The 17,912-nt window shown below is 41.5% G+C and overlaps 4 protein-coding genes across 4 annotated transcripts in view; 2 read left to right on the top strand and 2 right to left on the bottom strand.

Annotated features, from left to right (window-relative positions):
* Positions 1 to 5,624, top strand: part of LOC113129381 (zinc finger protein GLIS1-like) — a 64,088-nt gene extending 58,464 nt beyond the window's left edge. The window contains exons 9-11 of the mRNA XM_026305339.2: positions 3,344 to 3,477; positions 4,303 to 4,458; positions 4,570 to 5,624. Coding sequence (XP_026161124.1) covers positions 3,344 to 3,477; positions 4,303 to 4,458; positions 4,570 to 4,706 — 427 coding nt within the window. The 3' untranslated portion in view covers positions 4,707 to 5,624. The remainder of the gene's footprint in view (positions 1 to 3,343; positions 3,478 to 4,302; positions 4,459 to 4,569) is intronic.
* A 102-nt stretch (positions 5,625 to 5,726) lies between these two features.
* On the bottom strand, positions 5,727 to 9,037 carry elovl8b (ELOVL fatty acid elongase 8b). Its single transcript, XM_026305340.2, has 7 exons — positions 8,899 to 9,037; positions 8,317 to 8,504; positions 8,070 to 8,150; positions 7,465 to 7,521; positions 7,253 to 7,367; positions 6,499 to 6,626; positions 5,727 to 6,395 (listed from the first exon to the last, which is right to left on the bottom strand). Exons 1-7 carry the CDS (start codon positions 8,954 to 8,956, stop codon positions 6,231 to 6,233), a joined length of 792 nt encoding a protein of 263 aa, XP_026161125.1. The 5' UTR covers positions 8,957 to 9,037; the 3' UTR covers positions 5,727 to 6,230.
* A 419-nt stretch (positions 9,038 to 9,456) lies between these two features.
* Positions 9,457 to 10,926, top strand: LOC113129383 (zinc finger protein GLIS1-like). Its single transcript, XM_026305341.1, has 3 exons — positions 9,457 to 9,610; positions 10,436 to 10,591; positions 10,693 to 10,926. The coding sequence occupies exons 1-3, from the start codon at positions 9,505 to 9,507 to the stop codon at positions 10,827 to 10,829; spliced, it is 399 nt and encodes a 132-aa protein (XP_026161126.1). The 5' UTR covers positions 9,457 to 9,504; the 3' UTR covers positions 10,830 to 10,926.
* A 2,223-nt stretch (positions 10,927 to 13,149) lies between these two features.
* mutyh (mutY DNA glycosylase) lies at positions 13,150 to 17,825 on the bottom strand. The gene is made up of 15 exons (XM_026305069.1): positions 17,535 to 17,825; positions 17,052 to 17,179; positions 16,887 to 16,926; positions 16,723 to 16,796; positions 16,580 to 16,621; positions 16,423 to 16,494; positions 16,137 to 16,250; positions 15,897 to 15,994; positions 15,020 to 15,164; positions 14,779 to 14,866; positions 14,505 to 14,687; positions 14,209 to 14,354; positions 13,967 to 14,116; positions 13,595 to 13,645; positions 13,150 to 13,469 (listed from the first exon to the last, which is right to left on the bottom strand). Exons 1-15 carry the CDS (start codon positions 17,638 to 17,640, stop codon positions 13,323 to 13,325), a joined length of 1,584 nt encoding a protein of 527 aa, XP_026160854.1. The 5' UTR covers positions 17,641 to 17,825; the 3' UTR covers positions 13,150 to 13,322.
* Positions 17,826 to 17,912: the final 87 nt, after the last annotated feature.

Here is a 17,912-nt window from a genome sequence, read left to right as displayed (position 1 = left end):
AATCTTCAGGTTTCTTTTCATCCCATCATGCCTCTACTCAGGAAGCCAAGGGCAGCTTCTCTTGAACCAAAGAAGGTGTAATGTTTCTGGACAACAGTTCAGTAGAGATGACGTCCTTGCCGAAGTACCTGAAAACAAGTTACTTTGTTTGGACTTGTTTGGCCCCAGTGCAGCATCAGACAGTCCAGGTTGGAATGTCCTTTCCATCTTCTCACAGGAGCATTTTTAAAGCTGAAGTTTATTTGTGAACTTCAGCACTGAACCATATCTCTCTCCCTAAATGACATCAGCTTTCCCATATTAGTCATAGAAAAATTCACTGAGCTAATGTCCACTAGAGCGAGCGAAGGGTGAGGTCCCATAAATCATGTAGCTCATCAGCCCTTTAAACAACCTTGCATTAACATCTCTTCCCAACACAATCTTCATCTAATAGAGGTCAACATGAAATCATTATGACATATTCTCCACATTCTTCCTGACCTCTTCTTGACTTTATAAGTCCCTCGATCTGATAATCTCACCTTAAAATTCTACCTTCAGGGATCAACAGATCAGTGGCCAGATCACTGCCTCATTGCAGCAGGACGTCAGTGGGTGGGCTGGCTGGAAAAAGTAGAGTAGTGCAGAATGGTCAGTAGAGATGAATATCGAGGGAGAGATTGATGTGGCATATGAAAGATTCTCCTCATACCTCGAGCTTGAGTAGCTAGTAAGCTAGAGACTAGTGAGAGCAGGTCCAGAGGCAGCTGGCAGTGATTAGCTTATGATTCACTTTAGCTACACATAGAGGCAGCTTGTAAAAATATGAACAGTATAACTGTTTCCTGAGTTTGTGCTGACAGCAGCTCCTGGGGGAATGCTGCTCTCTGCAGGAACACATGGCCATGCACTGGGCCTGTGCCAACTCATGGATTAGCCGTGCTCGCAAACAAGCTTCTCCCGAGCTGGACTAACACAAGGGTGCCACACAATATTCCTCAGTTTGGTAGACCTAGACGTGGAGGTCAAGTGCAGTCACAGTTGAGCATTTAAATTTGATACCTATATTTTCATGGTGACATATACAAGTGAAAACCTTCAGTTGTTCCACGGATGTCAGTCCTATCACTTAGGTGTTCGGTTGTTTTAATTTCCTAGTGCTGAAAAACTTTAATGCTAATGGTGGAAGAAGTTTTGAGGTTGGTTTACAGTAAAAAAACAAAACTCAAATCAGCAACGCTACTGTGAAAAATGGGAAGTAAAACAGCCCCTGTGTTATATTATTATAAACAGTAGTTAATTAGTCAAGTAAAGTACAATAATTTCCACTAGATTAGATTACTGCAGAAATATAATCATATGTTTATTGATCCAAGGTCTATTTATTCCCCAAATTTCACTGGATCATTTTATACATTCAGAAGTCAGACTAACAGAACACACACAGGAGCAAAATGACCTCTCTTATAGAGTCAATAAAATTAGTATGCCAGAGTATATTTTCATGCGTAGTTTCACGATGATCTCTGTTGATAAAGGCAGAATCGCTGGATCAGAATCACCAGAAGCTGCATACCTACAGTAAAGTGAAATGTAAAAATGAATTTGGCACTGGCAGGAAAGTCTTGCACCGTATTGTTTACCATCACCCTTCATTGGCCACACTCTGCCAAGTGCCCTGCACAAAGTCACTGAGGTCTGGGTGGGACACCCCTCATGCATGGAGCAGTGGGTCATATAGTAGACTGCAGTCATCCGAGGCCTTGGCTGCCTGTAGCAACACTCTGTCATCACATTTATATAGTGCTTAGTGCAAACCATATGCTTCCTCACAGTAACACAGCAGCAGTTTATGTGCTCGCCTTCCTGATATTCAGTCATGAGAGGGCAATAAGTAGCTGCTGAATATCTGGGTGGTGATTGGCAAGCTTCATTTTAAAGGCCGGTCTGTTGGCTATCAGTCTGGATTTGGAACAGGTTGCTGTTTCATTAAAGGTGTGATTATTATTTCCCTTGTATAACATTAAGCTGTTAAATTACCAGTCATTTTGAGTTTCTTGTTAACTTCAACATTTTAAACATCTGACAAAACACCAGACACTTATTGTTTCTAGATAAATTCAGTACTGTGATCGCATGAAGGCGGAACAAGTTGCACACTGGTAACTTGTTCTCCTGCAGCCGTCATGTTAAAGAATAGTCAGAAATGTTTTGAAATATGCATATTCCTTGCTGAAAGTCTGATAGAGATTTATACCACCATTACATGTCTGAAGGTAAAAACATTCCCCTATATTACACTGTCACCTGTTTTGGTCGTTGTGTTGATTAGATAATATCACTGTAAAAAGTAAAATGTAAGCTTTCTGGTAGGCTTGTTTTTTTTTGCCTTTGGAAAGTGCCACACTCTTTGAGCTGAGCTAACTAAACTGTCTCCTGGCTTTAGCTTCACACAGGTCGTACAGACAGACAGCTCTCAGCAAGAAGTTGAATTGATGTACTGTATTCTTAAAAACATGAACACTATTCAGATCTGTCCCATGTTATCAGTGTTGTGCATGATATAGTGTGTTTATTTCATGCTACAGGTTTTCGAGGGTCAGCCAGTTTAACTGACACTAAATGGTGAAACATTACAATCAGCTGGTATGATTGTAATGTTTCACCATTGTCTTTCTTTGATCTCCACATGGTGGTTTCCCCAGGGCACAGTGTGGACTGAAGAAAAGCTGACAGTACGCTCCATTGGAATATCACTCTGGGCAGACAGTGTAGTTGAAGATTATATCCCCACCACTGCACTAGCAGATGACAAATGTATCGAGTTTCATAGAAAAACCTTTATTAAGTGATACATATCCAGGAAAACAAGCAAATGTGGAACCCTTAGTGGTTCTCCAGACTGTTGGAGTCCCCAAAGTCACAAACATGTCATCTTAATATTTCTTCTCTCGAAAGTCATGATTGTAAACATTATGCTGCTTTCTTCTCTCCAGGCCACAAAGCCTGAGGTTACTGCAATAGGGGTGGTGTTGGGTGGGGGGGGTTCACATGAATGCACACTCTGCTGTTTGTTGACTTTAGATCATAATATGTGGTAGGACAACGATTATGTGTGGGGAGCCCAAGTTTCCACACGCTTGGACTGTTTCTTCTTCTGAGTGTTTAGAATCACTAACTGCTCCACTGGGTTTGTTGGATCATGTGGTTAGCAGGCCGACATGCAGCTCCAGCTTTGATTGGGATGTCACAATACATGAAGCATTTTATTGAGAAATGAATCAGGCTGTCAGGAAAGGAATGATGACAGAAGAAGAGCTTTGAATGGGTATCTCACCCACCCTCTGTGTGTCTTCCCCAGGTTGTCGGGTCCTCTCCTGTCTCCTGGGATGAAGGAAACGGACACACCGCCACCTCCTCTACTGGAGAAACAGCATCTTCACCCTCACCACAAGCCCTACTCTCAGTATCACCACCATCAGTCCACCAACGATGGTAAGACCATCCCAGACGCATCTGGCTGAATGTAACTCGTTCCAGGGAATGTGTTTTGGCTTGACTTGGGAAATGTTCAATGGCATTTGACTTTAATATCCTGTGGCAGGTGATTCAATAACATGCAGCCTGTCTAGTTTTCTTATATAACCTCCTGTAAGGATTCACAGTGTTAGATCACATCTGAATACCCTTGTGTCCTTATTCAAATGCTTAACTGCAGCACCAGACCCACTCAGAACTGGTGAAGCTGTCTCAGAACAGGGGAAGCTGCCTTGTGTCTCCGTCAGAGCATTTTAGGACAGAGATTAAAATCCTAGAGACAGAGTGGGGGAAACCACATGCCGGAAGCCTTTTCCCTGCACTGAATTAGCCAACAAAATGCTGGCTCATGTATTCAGCTGTCTCTCAGCACCCTAACATGGCAGGCTCAGCTGTCAGTCCCAAACCCTTTTCCTGATGCTTTAAACACTGTTTCCCCTGTAAAGATCCACACATGGACGTCTCTCTAACCAGGCTGTGGTCAGGGAGTTGCGTAAACATGCTCCAGGAAACGCTGCTTTCCCATTATTGTGACTCCTGTGGTTGATTCTGAGTACAATATGAGACGATGGGGACAAACGCTACACACTATTGAGCTGGCAGAGTTAGCACAAGCACAAATATAGCATTGTCATAATTTCAGATGCGCATTAGGTTTCAGCCAGATGGAGCGGACGTTCAATTGACCTTGAAAACAATCGCCCATATACGCTGGTGGAAGCTGATCAAGTCTGGCTCCTATTTTTCCTGCTGTTTAACATCCATCATTCATTCATCTCCTAGAATACCAAGGCAGCTTTCAGAGCTGCTTCCATTTCGGGGACTCCTACAGGATGGAGCAGACAGTCAGTGGTGTCCACGGTCCAGGAGATTCTCACGCCTACACTTCCCATCAGCACAATGGCTTCCACATGTCGACGGCCAACGCTGGCTCTGCAGGTGAGGACATTTTACCTATGACTTATCTGCCAGAATCTAAAAGATCATAAAAGATCACTGAATGATTTTAGCGAAATATGAATCAAACTGCACTTTTCATGTCTATTCCAGGCTTCAGTTTGACACAGGAGCTACAAGGAAACGCAGGGTGCCAGTTTTCTTCAAGTCCAGAGGAGAACATTTTCTTCCCAGTGGGCAGCTTCGACCGCAGCCTAAGCCACATGTCCTCCGTCTACACAGAGACATAGAGCAACACTGGAGCAGGGCACAGCTCACCACATCTACTCTACTACTCTGTAGTCCAACTCCTTCCACATGCATCTTCTCGCACTCACATCATGTCTTCACTAGTTCCTGTTCCTCTTATTTTTTTTTTTTAATACCAGATATGGGTCATGTAGTAAATCAAAGTCGTTTTGCTTAAACAGACCTTCTTAGGTGCCAGATGGGTGGGAACCAGCAAGATGAAACAAGAAAGTTTTGGACATCAAACTATTTAGTGTCATTGACTGATGACTGACCAGAGACTATCTGAATAGTCAAGATGTAGATTTCATCTGTCTAACACTTAAAACAGACCCTCAAAAGGAAAAACTCAATAATTTCCACATCTGCTTTCTTGGAGAAAGTTGAATGAGAGGACCAATACCATGCTCCTTTTTGTTAAATATGAAGCTGCAGTCAGCAGCTGGTTAGCTTAGCAAACCATACAAAGTCCGGGTCGTGCGTTTCTCTGTTCCCAGTGTTTTTGGAAATTGACAGGACACAGAGTCAGGATGTCATAACCTCTGCTAGATTCATGAAGACTAATCTGTTTCTCTTGCAGGTTCCTCAGCTTAACACCAGTAAATTCATGGAAGGGCCCTTTAATCATCATTAGACCATGTGAAAGGTCAGACATGCAGTTTAAGAACCACTGGGCAAGAAGGAGTTAAAATATTTAAGAGGACAGACTCAAATATTTGATCTGTTTGTCACTGACTGTCATTCCTTCATTTAAAGTATCAAATTACATGCAAGTTTCACTTTCTTCCTACTAAATGAGAAAGTTGAAGAATGATTGTTTTTCTTCAGTCATTTAACAACCTAGAAAATTTCTTCTTAGATTCAGAATCTCATTATTTGCCAAGAACTCTCAGTATCATGTACAGATAATTTGATTTGGTTACACCGGTGCTAAGACTTGCACATTTACAATACAATCAAACTGAACTTACACATGCAGCATTTTCAGCTTTAGCATCAAACGATCCAAAGCTCCTGCCTGATCAGCCTTTAATTGAAATGTCCTGCCCCTTCTCTTTAATCTACTTTCTTTTTTAATCTATTTTAGACTGAAGTGTTGAAAAGAATATATCATTTTGCTGTGTTGTTGTAGCAGTGGAAAAATGTTTGAATTTCTGTATTTTAAGTGTTTTGGTTTTTTTTTTCTATTTTTGCTTTTGGATTTCTTTCCTAAGGAGGGTTTGAGCTCAATAATTCTGTAATAATGCAGAGAACCAACCTACTTTATGTATAAAATGTACAGTTTGTTTACAACAATCATTTGAATGTCATTTCTCAATTTAAGAAATAATTGAATAATCATGAAATGTCACACTTTAACATTAAAAATAATGTAGGTGATAGAGATGATGTTCACAATGTGAAAAACCTTCAGCCTGTGGGTGTGTTGTGCCCCCTAGTGCACATTGTTGAGTGCTGCAGCTACACAAAACCACACACTGTCACACCATCATTGTGTTTTGTGTGTAGCACGTGACCACAGTCTCTCATTTCTGCTTCTTCCTGTTGACGTAGCTGTGATAGTAGAAGTTGCTGAAGAGGATGATGAGGGTGATGCAGTAAGCAAACACCACCATGTTCATGGTGTCGGGGAAGTCACACTCTGTGAACAGGTTGTAGCCCGTGTGGAGGAGGAACATCAGAAACTGCACCTGGAGAGGCAGTCGTCAAAATTATGATCAGTTTAAAGTTAGTTGTCAAAAGTACAGTGTGCATGTGTAATTCAGAAATCACTCCAGAACAAGAGCTTCTCACCAGCTGAAGAGACGTGAGGTATCGTTTCCACCACAGGTACTTCTGCATGTGAGGCCCGATCGCAGCCAGGCCGTAGTACGAGTACATCACGATGTGAACAAAGGTGTTGACCAGGCCGATGAAAAATGCTGCAGGAATGAAAACCAGTATTACATAGTAGAGATAGCTGACATATTCTAAGAATAATTATTATACAGACTCCAACAGACAAATCACAACCTACTTAAGAAAATATCTTCCCCAATTGGATAACACAGATGCATCGTTTATAAGAAAAACGCTGCACGAAGAGAAAACAACTAAATACAGAACCGTACTGCAAATAGCATAGACAGCAATGGAAATGTTTCCTGAAGAAACCTAATAAAAATCTATGTATCTCCATGTCCGTCACTTTTTAGTAACCCATAAAAACATTGCAGACAATATTAGCAAGCCAATCATTATCAAAATGCTAACACTTACTTAGCTTAACATCAGCAATGGAAAGCTAAAATACATAATTCTAAAACTTATGGTACTTCATTTCCCAACCCATAACTATCAGCTGACTCTGGTAATTTAGATATCACAAACTACTGTGACAATTGTGATGCACAAAGTTAAAGTTAACCCAGGGTTGGTGAGTATATCAGATCAAAATAATCTCATCTCTTTACTGTAAAGAACACAGAAATAAGGAAATCGCTACATGATACTCTGATTTTATAAACAGCATCATTACAGCACAGAGATGAAATTATAATTGACTTACACTGTCCTCCAGCCACATACTTGACTCCCGCCCACCAGTTGAAGATCATGGTGCCATGGTGGTAGATATGAAGGAAAGTCAGCTGACCGTTCTTCTTCCTCAGGATGAAGAAGAGCTGCTCATAGTGACAGGAGACTGTTACAAGTCTGGGTATTCTTACTCAGATCAAATCAATCTCACTGCTAGTGTAAAAAGTTCTAACCAATACGTACCGTGTCACTGAGCTCTATAACTTTGGAGAAGAAAAACCACCAGCAGACATTGGCCATCTGAAGGACACACAGAACAGAATGGTGACTTTTACACACTATTTTTTACCACAAGGGCAACTGGATGTTACATCTTTTAAACTGTATGGTCAGTTTTCTAGTTGGATTTTTACTGTGCATTATGTATGAAATGCAGCTTTCCCAGTGGTTGAAAGTACAGTGCCCCTTGGGATAAAGGCAGAAGAGGGAAATGCACTGCAAATCTAAAAACATTAAAAAGTAAATACACGCAAAAAGAAAAACACTGCCAATTTGGATTCGCTACCATCGAAGTTTAGGGCAGTTAACATTAGCTCTGCCTTCACTGCAACAAAGTGATGTACGCACTAACAGACAGAGTAATTATAATCCAATAAAATGAAAGACTTTCTGCATAATTAGTACTTTTACTTTTGGTACTTCAAATAAGTAAAAATACAGAAGTGTTAACATAAGTAAAAATTTGAATGCAGGACATTTACTTGTAACATAAAGTGTCTGAATATTTCTTCTACCAGTGTAGATCTCACATCAACATTCCTAATGAAAGAGCTGAAAAGCCTGCTTACCCTCATGGCCAGTGGGCTGGTGCTGTAGTCTACAGGCTGACAGAGGTAGCTGTAGTTTGAGAGCCAGGATGTGGCCAGGAACTGGAAATATTAAAAACAATCATTTCATCAAACCACACACCAGCCATGTAACTGCCTACTGTATGTGGGGTGAAGGTGAATATTTTAAATCATATTTTCATCATTACTGTGCTGAGGATTGGTTGGTTTCCATGTCAGAGCTGAATAAAAAGCAGCACTCACACACCTCATAGAACATGTAGGCAGACAGGCCGACCATGGCAAAGTTGTAAACAATGAGGACGACTTTGAGGTCAACAGGTTCTCTGTGTTTCATAAGACGAGGGCCGGCCCAGACCACACAGAGGTAAACCACAAAGATGACTGCCACAGGGACAGGGGAGTAGACCAGCAGCCATGGGTCTGTCCTCTTGTCTGCAAGATAATGGACCTTTATGTCAGAGAGTTGTAGGCTTCATTCACAAATTTAGAAATAAGTTTCAGGGCACATGTCTAGCTTGAACTCTGAGCACAGATTAAAAACCATGCTGGATTCAGAACAGGTAATGCCATTTGTTTATAGGTTGTGCTGTTCAGCTCAAGTGACCTTTTACATGTGCGGTTTTGTAGCTTTGTTAACCAAATTCAGTTGGTTAAAGCTAAAAACATTTCCAAACAAGCAGTTAAAGACATGACAGGACACACTGGGTCCTGGCTCCTCCCATCCTCCTGATATACAAGTGCAGCTCCCACCTCCCACACGCTGAACAGATGGGCACAAAAGCAGACGGGGGTTTGTTGTAAAACGAAAGCAAAATCATCGTCTTACCTCCATTGTCCACTATCCTCTGGTGCACGGATAAGACACTTTGCCACATAGAAGCCATCTGAAAACACAAAGCAATTCACTGATTAAAAGAAACAGCATTTGTTAACACTTGAAGAAAGTGTTCACCTTGCACACCGTATTTCAGCAGAAAACTTCAGTGGCAGCACTGCAGAACCTTTGGACACTATGTGGAACTGTTTGCCAAGTCAAGTAATTCATAGCAAAGTTCAACTACCAGCATGGGTGGAGGGAGTGCGGTTGCTCTCACATGAATGCACACTCTGCTGTTTGTTGACTTTAGTTCATAATATGTGGTAGGACAACGATTATGTGTGGGGAGCCCAAGTTTCCACACGCTTGGACTGTTTCTTCTTCTGAGTGTTTAGAATCACTAACTGCTCCACTGGGTTTGTTGGATCATGTGGTTAGCAGGCCGACATGCAGCTCCAGCTTTGATTGGGATGTCACAATACATGAAGCATTTTATTGAGAAATGAATCAGGCTGTCAGGAAAGGAATGATGACAGAAGAAGAGCTTTGAATGGGTATCTCACCCACCCTCTGTGTGTTTTCCCCAGGTTGTCGGGTCCTCTCCTGTCTCCTGGGATGAAGGAAACGGACACACCGCCACCTCCTCTACTGGAGAAACAGCATCTTCACCCTCACCACAAGCCCTACTCTCAGTATCACCACCATCAGTCCACCAACGATGGTAAGACCATCCCAGACGCATCTGGCTGAATGTAACTCGTTCCAGGGAATGTGTTTTGGCTTGACTTGGGAAATGTTCAATGGCATTTGACTTTAATATCCTGTGGCAGGTGATTCAATAACATGCAGCCTGTCTAGTTTTCTTATATAACCTCCTGTAAGGATTCACAGTGTTAGATCACATCTGAATACCCTTGTGTCCTTATTCAAATGCTTTACTGTAGCACCTGACCCACTCAGAACTGGTGAAGCTGTCTCAGAACAGGGGAAGCTGCCTTGTGTCTCCGTCAGAGCATTTTAGGACAGAGATTAAAATCCTAGAGACAGAGTGGGGGAAACCACATGCCGGAAGCCTTTTCCCTGCACTGAATTAGCCAACAAAATGCTGGCTCATGTATTCAGCTGTCTCTCAGCACCCTAACATGGCAGGCTCAGCTGTCAGTCCCAAACCCTTTTCCTGATGCTTTAAACACTGTTTTCCCTGTAAAGATCCACACATGGACGTCTCTCTAACCAGGCTGTGGTCAGGGAGTTGCGTAAACATGCTCCAGGAAAGGCTGCTTTCCCATTATTGTGACTCCTGTGGTTGATTCTGAGTACAATATGAGACGATGGGGACAAACGCTACACACTATTGAGCTGGCAGAGTTAGCACAAGCACAAATATAGCATTGTCATAATTTCAGATGCGCATTAGGTTTCAGCCAGATGGAGCGGACGTTCAATTGACCTTGAAAACAATCGCCCATATACGCTGGTGGAAGCTGATCAAGTCTGGCTCCTATTTTTCCTGCTGTTTAACATCCATCATTCATTCATCTCCTAGAATACCAAGGCAGCTTTCAGAGCTGCTTCCATTTCGGGGACTCCTACAGGATGGAGCAGACAGTCAGTGGTGTCCACGGTCCAGGAGATTCTCACGCCTACACTTCCCATCAGCACAATGGCTTCCACATGTCGACGGCCAACGCTGGCTCTGCAGGTGAGGACATTTTACCTATGACTTATCTGCCAGAATCTAAAAGATCACTGAATGATTTTAGCGAAATATGAATCAAACTGCACTTTTCATGTCTATTCCAGGCTTCAGTTTGACACAGGAGCTACAAGGAAACGCAGGGTGCCAGTTTTCTTCAAGTCCAGAGGAGAACATTTTCTTCCCAGTGGGCAGCTTCGACCGCAGCCTAAGCCACATGTCCTCCGTCTACACAGAGACATAGAGCAACACTGGAGCAGGGCACAGCTCACCACATCTACTCTACTACTCTGTAGTCCAACTCCTTCCACATGCATCTTCTCGCACTCACATCATGTCTTCACTAGTTCCTATTCCTCTTATTTTTTTTTTTTAATACCAGATATGGGTCATGTAGTAAATCAAAGTAGTTTTGCTTAAACAGACCTTCTTAGGTGCCAGATGGGTGGGAACCAGCAAGATGAAACAAGAAAGTTTTGGACATCAAACTATTTAGTGTCATTGACTGATGACTGACCAGAGACTATCTGAATAGTCAAGATGTAGATTTCATCTGTCTAACACTTAAAACAGACCCTCCAAAGGAAAAACTCAATAATTTCCACATCTGCTTTCTTGTAGAAAGTTGCATGAGAGGACCAATACCATGCTCCTTTTTGTTAAATATGAAGCTGCAGTCAGCAGCTGGTTAGCTTAGCAAACCATACAAAGTCTGGGAACAGAGACACTAGTCTGCACTGTCCAGAGCTGACTGAAACATTGAGAGATTTTTAGCAGATAAATATTTTAACAGCATCAGTGGCTGCAATGAGCCCGTTATACACTGCACATATTTTTAGAACAAACTCCAAAAAGAAGGTGAAATATGAAAATATGGAGCTGAAACCTGAAATCACTGAGGATTAGTGGCTGCAGTGAAACACTTACCGGCCTGACAGGGGTGTAAGGTCTCCAAGTGTCTCTTCAGTTCTTTAGTCTTCATGCTGTTTTGAGACACAACACACAGAGAGAGGTCTTTCTTCATCTCCTACCACATTCACGTTGAACCTAAGACTGAAATACGCGTCGTCATATTTTCTCCTCTTGGTCTTTGGTGGCGTGTCATTGTCTTCACGTCTTTCTTTTCGCCCCACTAGAGACACTTGTCCATTGTCCAAACCTACACGTGTCTAATTAGTGACAAACACAAACCGGTGAGAATCACCATGGCAGTGGATTTGTTGTTGTACGTCCCTAAAATGGGTTCGTGGTGCTCAGACATCAAAACAATAGTTCTGCCTGCTACATGTTCGGACATGAAACAGGAAAAAAAAAAACTCCCACAGTTTTAAATAAAGGAATGACATTAGTCAAAATTTGTTTGATTGTTTTTCTTCAGTCATTTAACAACCTAGAAAATTTCTTCTTAGATTCGGAATCGCATTATTTAAAATGATAAATAAAGTCCACTCACACACAATAAAAAGACACAAACACAAGAGCAGACAGGGATCTTCTGTAAAATAACGTTTAGTGAAAATGGAAGGAAAATCCTCATCGTCATACCTCCATTGTCCACTATCCTCTGGTGCTCAGACAGGACGCTTTGCCATATGGAAACCATCTGAAAACACAAAGGAATCCAATGATTCAAAGATGAAAAAACAGCATTTGTTGACAAAAAACACGTGTTCACCTTGCAATCGGTAATTCAGCAGACAACTTCAGTATGTGAAACTGTACAGGAAGTCAAATAAATCTTCAGATGAAATTGTAGCACATCCTATTGAACGAAAGCAGACAAACCACTCCTCAAACAGAAAGACACCAGTCGGTCAAACTAGAGATCAGACAACAATAATGTGGAGTCATTGCCACCCAGATAACTTTATGTGAGACAGATTGAGTGCAAAGATTTGCAAAGATCAACTCTTTTGTTTTTAATTTATTCGTTTCATTTATTTTATACTTATCAAGAGGATCAGGTAGTTACTAATTCAACACAGTAGAGGGAGCTGTTTCCTGCTAAGATAAATCTTTTATTATCATTATCACTTATGTAATATTTGTACAGTGAATAACTGCACACATTAATACTGCATGTGTTTTTCTATTAAAACACCTATGGAAGAGGGAGATTACAGTATGACACTTGTGTAATGTCACAGTTTGGTGCATAGTAGTAAGGTATTGTTTACATCAGTAGTTACATCATGCCTACAGTTGTTACATCATCGTCAGATCTTCAGTGCCTTGTTAAACCTACTGCTAATTCAGAGCCAGAGATGATGGTCAATCAGACCTGACTGATGACAGATGAATATCAATGTGTCATGTCAGGTGTGAAACAAAATGTACTTTCTTAAGGAGGTGAGTGGATATTTTTCTTCTTATAATCTATAAAACTGTTGGTCCTTCCACACATCATGCTGTCCCAGAAATTGCCTGGTGTTTGTCTAATGACTGGACTTGGTCCAACCTCTTTATCTTCTTGAAATTACAACTTTATTGGGATAATAAACATGACCACTGTCTTACATACGGCTTCAAAAATGTCTAGTCAGAAATCAAAGTAGGCTGCTAATACAGTAAGATATGAATTATTTAATTTTTAAAAACAATATACAAACTGATCTTGTTAAAAACACATGTATTTAATTCCCAGTGATGGGACCACAGTAATACAGTAATACCTTAATACAGCAACAGAGGTGATGCTTTTAAGGCTCAGATGCACAAAGAGGCACCAAGCATGACTCTAACAAGATTCCTCTTTGACTGTCTTGAAGAAGGAGCTGAGGGAGAGCTGTCTGCTGCTGCTGTTAGCTGCACACAGCTTCAGCCTTTTTGAGCAAGGTGGTTTCTTGTCATGTTTTAATCCAGTGGATTTTTGCTTCTTTCCATCCTAAAGTGAAACGTGGAAGAAACGGGAAGAAACATGTGATACATGAGACATCCATTCTTAGTTTAGGATTATAACAGCATTTTTTTTAAGACTATAAAATGTTTAACCATACAGAAATATTTTACCTTAGAGGTTTGTTCCTTTTGACTGGCCACAGAGTCATAAAGCTTCACAATCTGCAGAACAGTTGACATGTTGACCCCACATGAACAATTTTTCCTTTGCTTCCAGAAGTCAGCAAGAATCTCAACTTTTCATTATTCAGATTTTACTAATGTGATCTCAGAGAGTAATCACTGTAGTGATGAAGTAACACCTTAATATCATTAAATATGTGCAAAGTCATTAAAATCTTTTAAAACAAGCATTTGTATACATTAGAAGTACATTTGGAATGGCACACTGTTTTTGTAAAACCACCAGTCAAGTGCTGCAGGTAGTGCTAACCTCATTTACACAGCAGGTATTCACACACAGTGTGTAGACAACATACCAACCTTTTTCACTCCTGTGGATACGGCAGCTTCCTGCAGAGAAGATCTGGTGAGCCACTGTGTGTCTTCAGTTTGTGTTTCTGTGCCTCCATCCTTCAAAATCATACTGTAAACCACATAGGTCTGGTGGATGTGTGAGAAGATGTGAACCACCTGTAATCAGTGATCCATCAGGTTGGATGTTACACAGATAAAGAACAAGCTGATTTGTATGTAAACGTGTACTTAGTGTACTTGTTGTTTACCTCTCCCACATACTGAAAGACGCTCTCGGTCAAACAGGTTCCCAGTATCCCGTTGAGCTCAGCACACAGCGCCCTCTTCTGTTTCACTTCAGAGTTCTCAGCCTCCAGCAAAAGACTCGGAAACTCCCACAAGCCTGCCAGTAAACCTGTCAATAAACACACACCCACAAACAAACACACAAACTGTGAAACATTTAATCTCATTATCAGATTTGATACATTTATTTTGCAGCCAACCCTCAGAGCTTCCCTGGGGTCAGCCACCCCTACCAGTGGGAGACACTGCAGGTGCTGACCTTTATGTGGTCTCTGTTTGAGCAGGTACTCTTCCTCTCCCTCCTCTCCAGGTCTGACCACCACACAGGTCAGAGTTTGCTCCACTCGGGGTGGTTTCTTCGCTGGCTTTCTGGGGAAGTTCTGAACACCCAGCTCATCGTCCCAGGGCTCTGAAGGACACAGATGGCATGTCCCACTGTTCCCTGAGGGAGAGGAGGAAGTCAAAAGGAATTTAAAATCACACCACGAAGGTCTGAGAGGTCTAAAAGAGAGCAGAGGGAAAAGAGCACTTACTGCAATCTTCTATGTCCGGCAGGGCTGACAATTTCCTGTTCGGCTTCCCCAAGAGTTTCCTGGAGATTTGCTCCTGTTTGGCTTGAACCTGCACGCACGTACACACAGTAACAAAGACACATAGTATAAGCACACCTACCATGACACAATACAAAGCTTCTGTTGTCTTTGCAATACAGGTTACCTGCAAAGTACAGGCCACAACAATTACTGACAGGCACCAATTTGAGGTAATACCTACTCTGTGATAAGAGTGGCAGTGAGACTGTACAGGACACTGACTGCAGAGTGGCCCTTTAGGGGTGCAGACTCGAGCTCCCAGCTCCATCATAGCCTGGTTGAAGTCTCCTGGTCTCTCTGGATCCACCAGCATATTGGCTAGACCCCTTAAAAAAAAAAAAAAAAAAAAAAAAAAAAAATCACATTAAGATTGAGAGAAAGAAACATGTCGAGTTGAAATCAAGGCATATTTATTTTAGAAATTCATTATGACAATGAATTTCAAGAACATATACAAGCACAGTACAATTTATCACAAAACGCAAACGCTAATAACAGTTTTAGCAGGAAGTGCATTGTAAAATGGACAGAAGGGAATCTTGGTTTCTTTGATGATATTTCACACATCAAAACACAATTTAAAATGAAATGTTTTTATTCAGGTACTGGTGATTGATGTCAAATGTGAAACCCATGTTAAAACCTTTTACGAAGACATAGTTTTACCAGTCCTATCACACTAAAAAGCTGTTATTTTATGTCAATTTTCAAAATAAAATTATTTCTTTATTTATGGAATTATTTTCAGTTTTTTAAATCTCACCTCAAAAAAACGTTAACAGTGACTATTGTTTGGACACTACTGACACAACAACAAACACACAGAGATTAGTTTAGCGCAGATTAAAACAGAATCTGTCATAAAAGACAGTTTGCTTAAGAAAGTTTAGTTATGACAGCCAGTTTGAAACAGATTCAGGAATCCAACAGGTTAACCAGGGATGAGTTCATAACTTGGGACTACATCAACCATCCCGCCAACATCAACAAAGGCACACCTTTCATTCAAAGTCAAAATTCTTCATCTTTGAGGATGATGATTTGTAGTTTAATCTCACCAAAGAGCCTCTGTTACTGCAGGACTTGTACTGTCAGCACCGATGGCCCTCAGCCGACACAACACCCGAATCACATTGCCATCCACAGCTCCAGTAACCTAGGCAACAGGGATCATATCCATGGTCAGCTATAAACAAGGCTCTGTACTTATTTATTGTGTCATCAGAAACATGCACAGCTCTGGCACAGGTATGTGTGTCCACAGGTGAGTGTGTTTGTGTGTGTCTGTAATGACCAACCTGTCCCAGAGCAATAGAGCCTATAGCTGCAGCAGTGTAGCGTCCCACTCCAGGCAGCTGTTTCAACAGGCTGTCGACTGTCTGGGGCATCTGTCCCTTCAGCTCTGTCACCACCTAGAACAAAAGAGTCCCTTCATTAACACTCGGAAACCCCCCATAGAATCACATTCTGTTTGCCTGGACTGCACAACTAAATCACAATATCAAACTAAACTAACTCATTATTAAACACAACTTCAAAAGGAGGCATCAGATTCAACTGTAACCATATGCTGTGATGTACAACCTTCTGAGCTCCCTCGTGCAGCCTTTTTCCACGGGAGTAGTAGCCAAGACCGGCCCACATCTGGTTCACTTCCTAGTCATGAATTTAAATCAATACATTAATATTTTATTAACATTTTCATTTTAAAATCACCACAGATGCTGCTTATAATAATCACCTCTAGTGTGGCAGCTGCAAGAGCCTTCACTGTGGGCCACCGCTGGACAGCAGAGAAGGAAGAGTTTGTATTATACATGATGACTTTCAATGACTTTCACTAGATTTAAAATAACAAGAAAACATAACACGTGAGGTGTCTACCTTCATCCACCTGAGATAGTAGTCTTTCACTGTGGCAACCTGGGTCTGCTGCAGCATGATTTCTGAAACCCATACTAAAAAAGGAGAGAGAAAAGGGTCTTGTAAAGTGCGTGAGCAGCTGAGAAAAAAATAAAATAAATCTGTCCCCAAAAACACTTTCTGACCTGCGTATGTCCTGATGTTGAGGTCTGCTTCTGTCATAGCCTGTCAGAGAAATGTGTTAATATAAGATAATATAACTTTATCTGAGGAATCATCATTCTAATTGTAATTCAATTTTACACTTTCCAAACACCAAATTAGGACCATTACAACATGTGATCTGTTACCAGAGTTCTCCATGGCAGCTCCCTCTTCTCCTTGTCGTACCAGCGCAGGAGCTGGGAGCGCAGCAGCACATCAGCAGAGTCAGGGAACGTGTGGTAAGTGCAGGCTGAGGCAGCATCCACGGTTTTCCCTGGGAGGACGATAAAACCATTCTCACTCGGGCAAAAACAAAACTTTACAAGGCGAATTCCACTCAACATTCAAGCAATAGTATTCATCGTGAACGCGAAGTGGCAGCTTTATGATTCACTGGTGGTTGTGTTTGGTTGCACCAGACCTGCTTTAGTGTGTCCATCCCTGTGTATGTGAAAACTAATCATTTGCAAAAAGTTTCAAAGTGCAAATGCAAATGTTGTTATTTGTTGGTCGGGACCGTTACGCACACCCTGGGACCCAAACACCGCTGGTTGATACTAATGTAGATAAATTATGTCTGAAGTGTCTTAACTTTTCGATTTGTTAAGCAACAAAAACATGGAATCTACCTTCTTTCACAGCTGTTTTTGATCTCTTCCCTTTCGGTTTTGCAGTTTCTCCCATTTCCATTCTGGCTCTTTTTCCTTTGCGCATCGCTGAACGTAACCTGTTCATGGTCTGACACCGTGTGTACGGACCTGTTTCATTTTTCTCTTGTGCACAGCACGATCAGTCATATTTTCCTCATGGATTCATTTTTGCTCCCGCCACGTTTACGACTGACATTCGCTGCTCCTCCAATCCGCTGCAAGGAAGCGAGAAACGTAGAGCAACGTCATATCCGGTGGGAGGGTCAAAATCAAAAGGCGATTTGAAGCGCATGTATTTCGTCATATTTAGCTTTAACCATTATCATCGCACTGGAATATAAAATGCATTTATTTCAT

Source organism: Mastacembelus armatus, chromosome 4 (assembly GCF_900324485.2).
Source record: "Mastacembelus armatus chromosome 4, fMasArm1.2, whole genome shotgun sequence".
Taxonomy (NCBI): Eukaryota; Metazoa; Chordata; class Actinopteri; order Synbranchiformes; family Mastacembelidae; genus Mastacembelus; species Mastacembelus armatus.
The sequence above is the reverse complement of the archived record's forward strand: the minus strand, read 5'-3'. Positions and strand labels throughout refer to the sequence as shown.

Bases quoted from the DNA above. Each gene is read 5' to 3' on its own strand.
- elovl8b (XM_026305340.2), bottom strand. From the start codon at position 8,956: ATGGCTTCTATGTGGCAAAGTGTCTTATCCGTGCACCAGAGGATAGTG. The intron at 8,505-8,898 runs GTAAGACGATGA...ATTATCTTGCAG, and splicing joins GAGGATAGTGGACAATGGAG to ACAAGAGGACAGACCCATGG. The intron at 7,368-7,464 runs GTACGTATTGGT...CACTATGAGCAG, and splicing joins TTATAGAGCTCAGTGACACG to CTCTTCTTCATCCTGAGGAA.
- LOC113129383 (XM_026305341.1), top strand. From the start codon at position 9,505: ATGAAGGAAACGGACACACCGCCACCTCCTCTACTGGAGAAACAGCAT. The intron at 9,611-10,435 runs GTAAGACCATCC...TTCATCTCCTAG, and splicing joins CCATCAGTCCACCAACGATG to AATACCAAGGCAGCTTTCAG. The intron at 10,592-10,692 runs GTGAGGACATTT...TGTCTATTCCAG, and splicing joins GGCCAACGCTGGCTCTGCAG to GCTTCAGTTTGACACAGGAG.
- mutyh (XM_026305069.1), bottom strand. From the start codon at position 17,640: ATGAACAGGTTACGTTCAGCGATGCGCAAAGGAAAAAGAGCCAGAATG. The intron at 16,622-16,722 runs GTAGACACCTCA...TCTGCTGTCCAG, and splicing joins ACTATCTCAGGTGGATGAAG to CGGTGGCCCACAGTGAAGGC. The intron at 16,495-16,579 runs GTGATTATTATA...ATTCATGACTAG, and splicing joins TTGCAGCTGCCACACTAGAG to GAAGTGAACCAGATGTGGGC.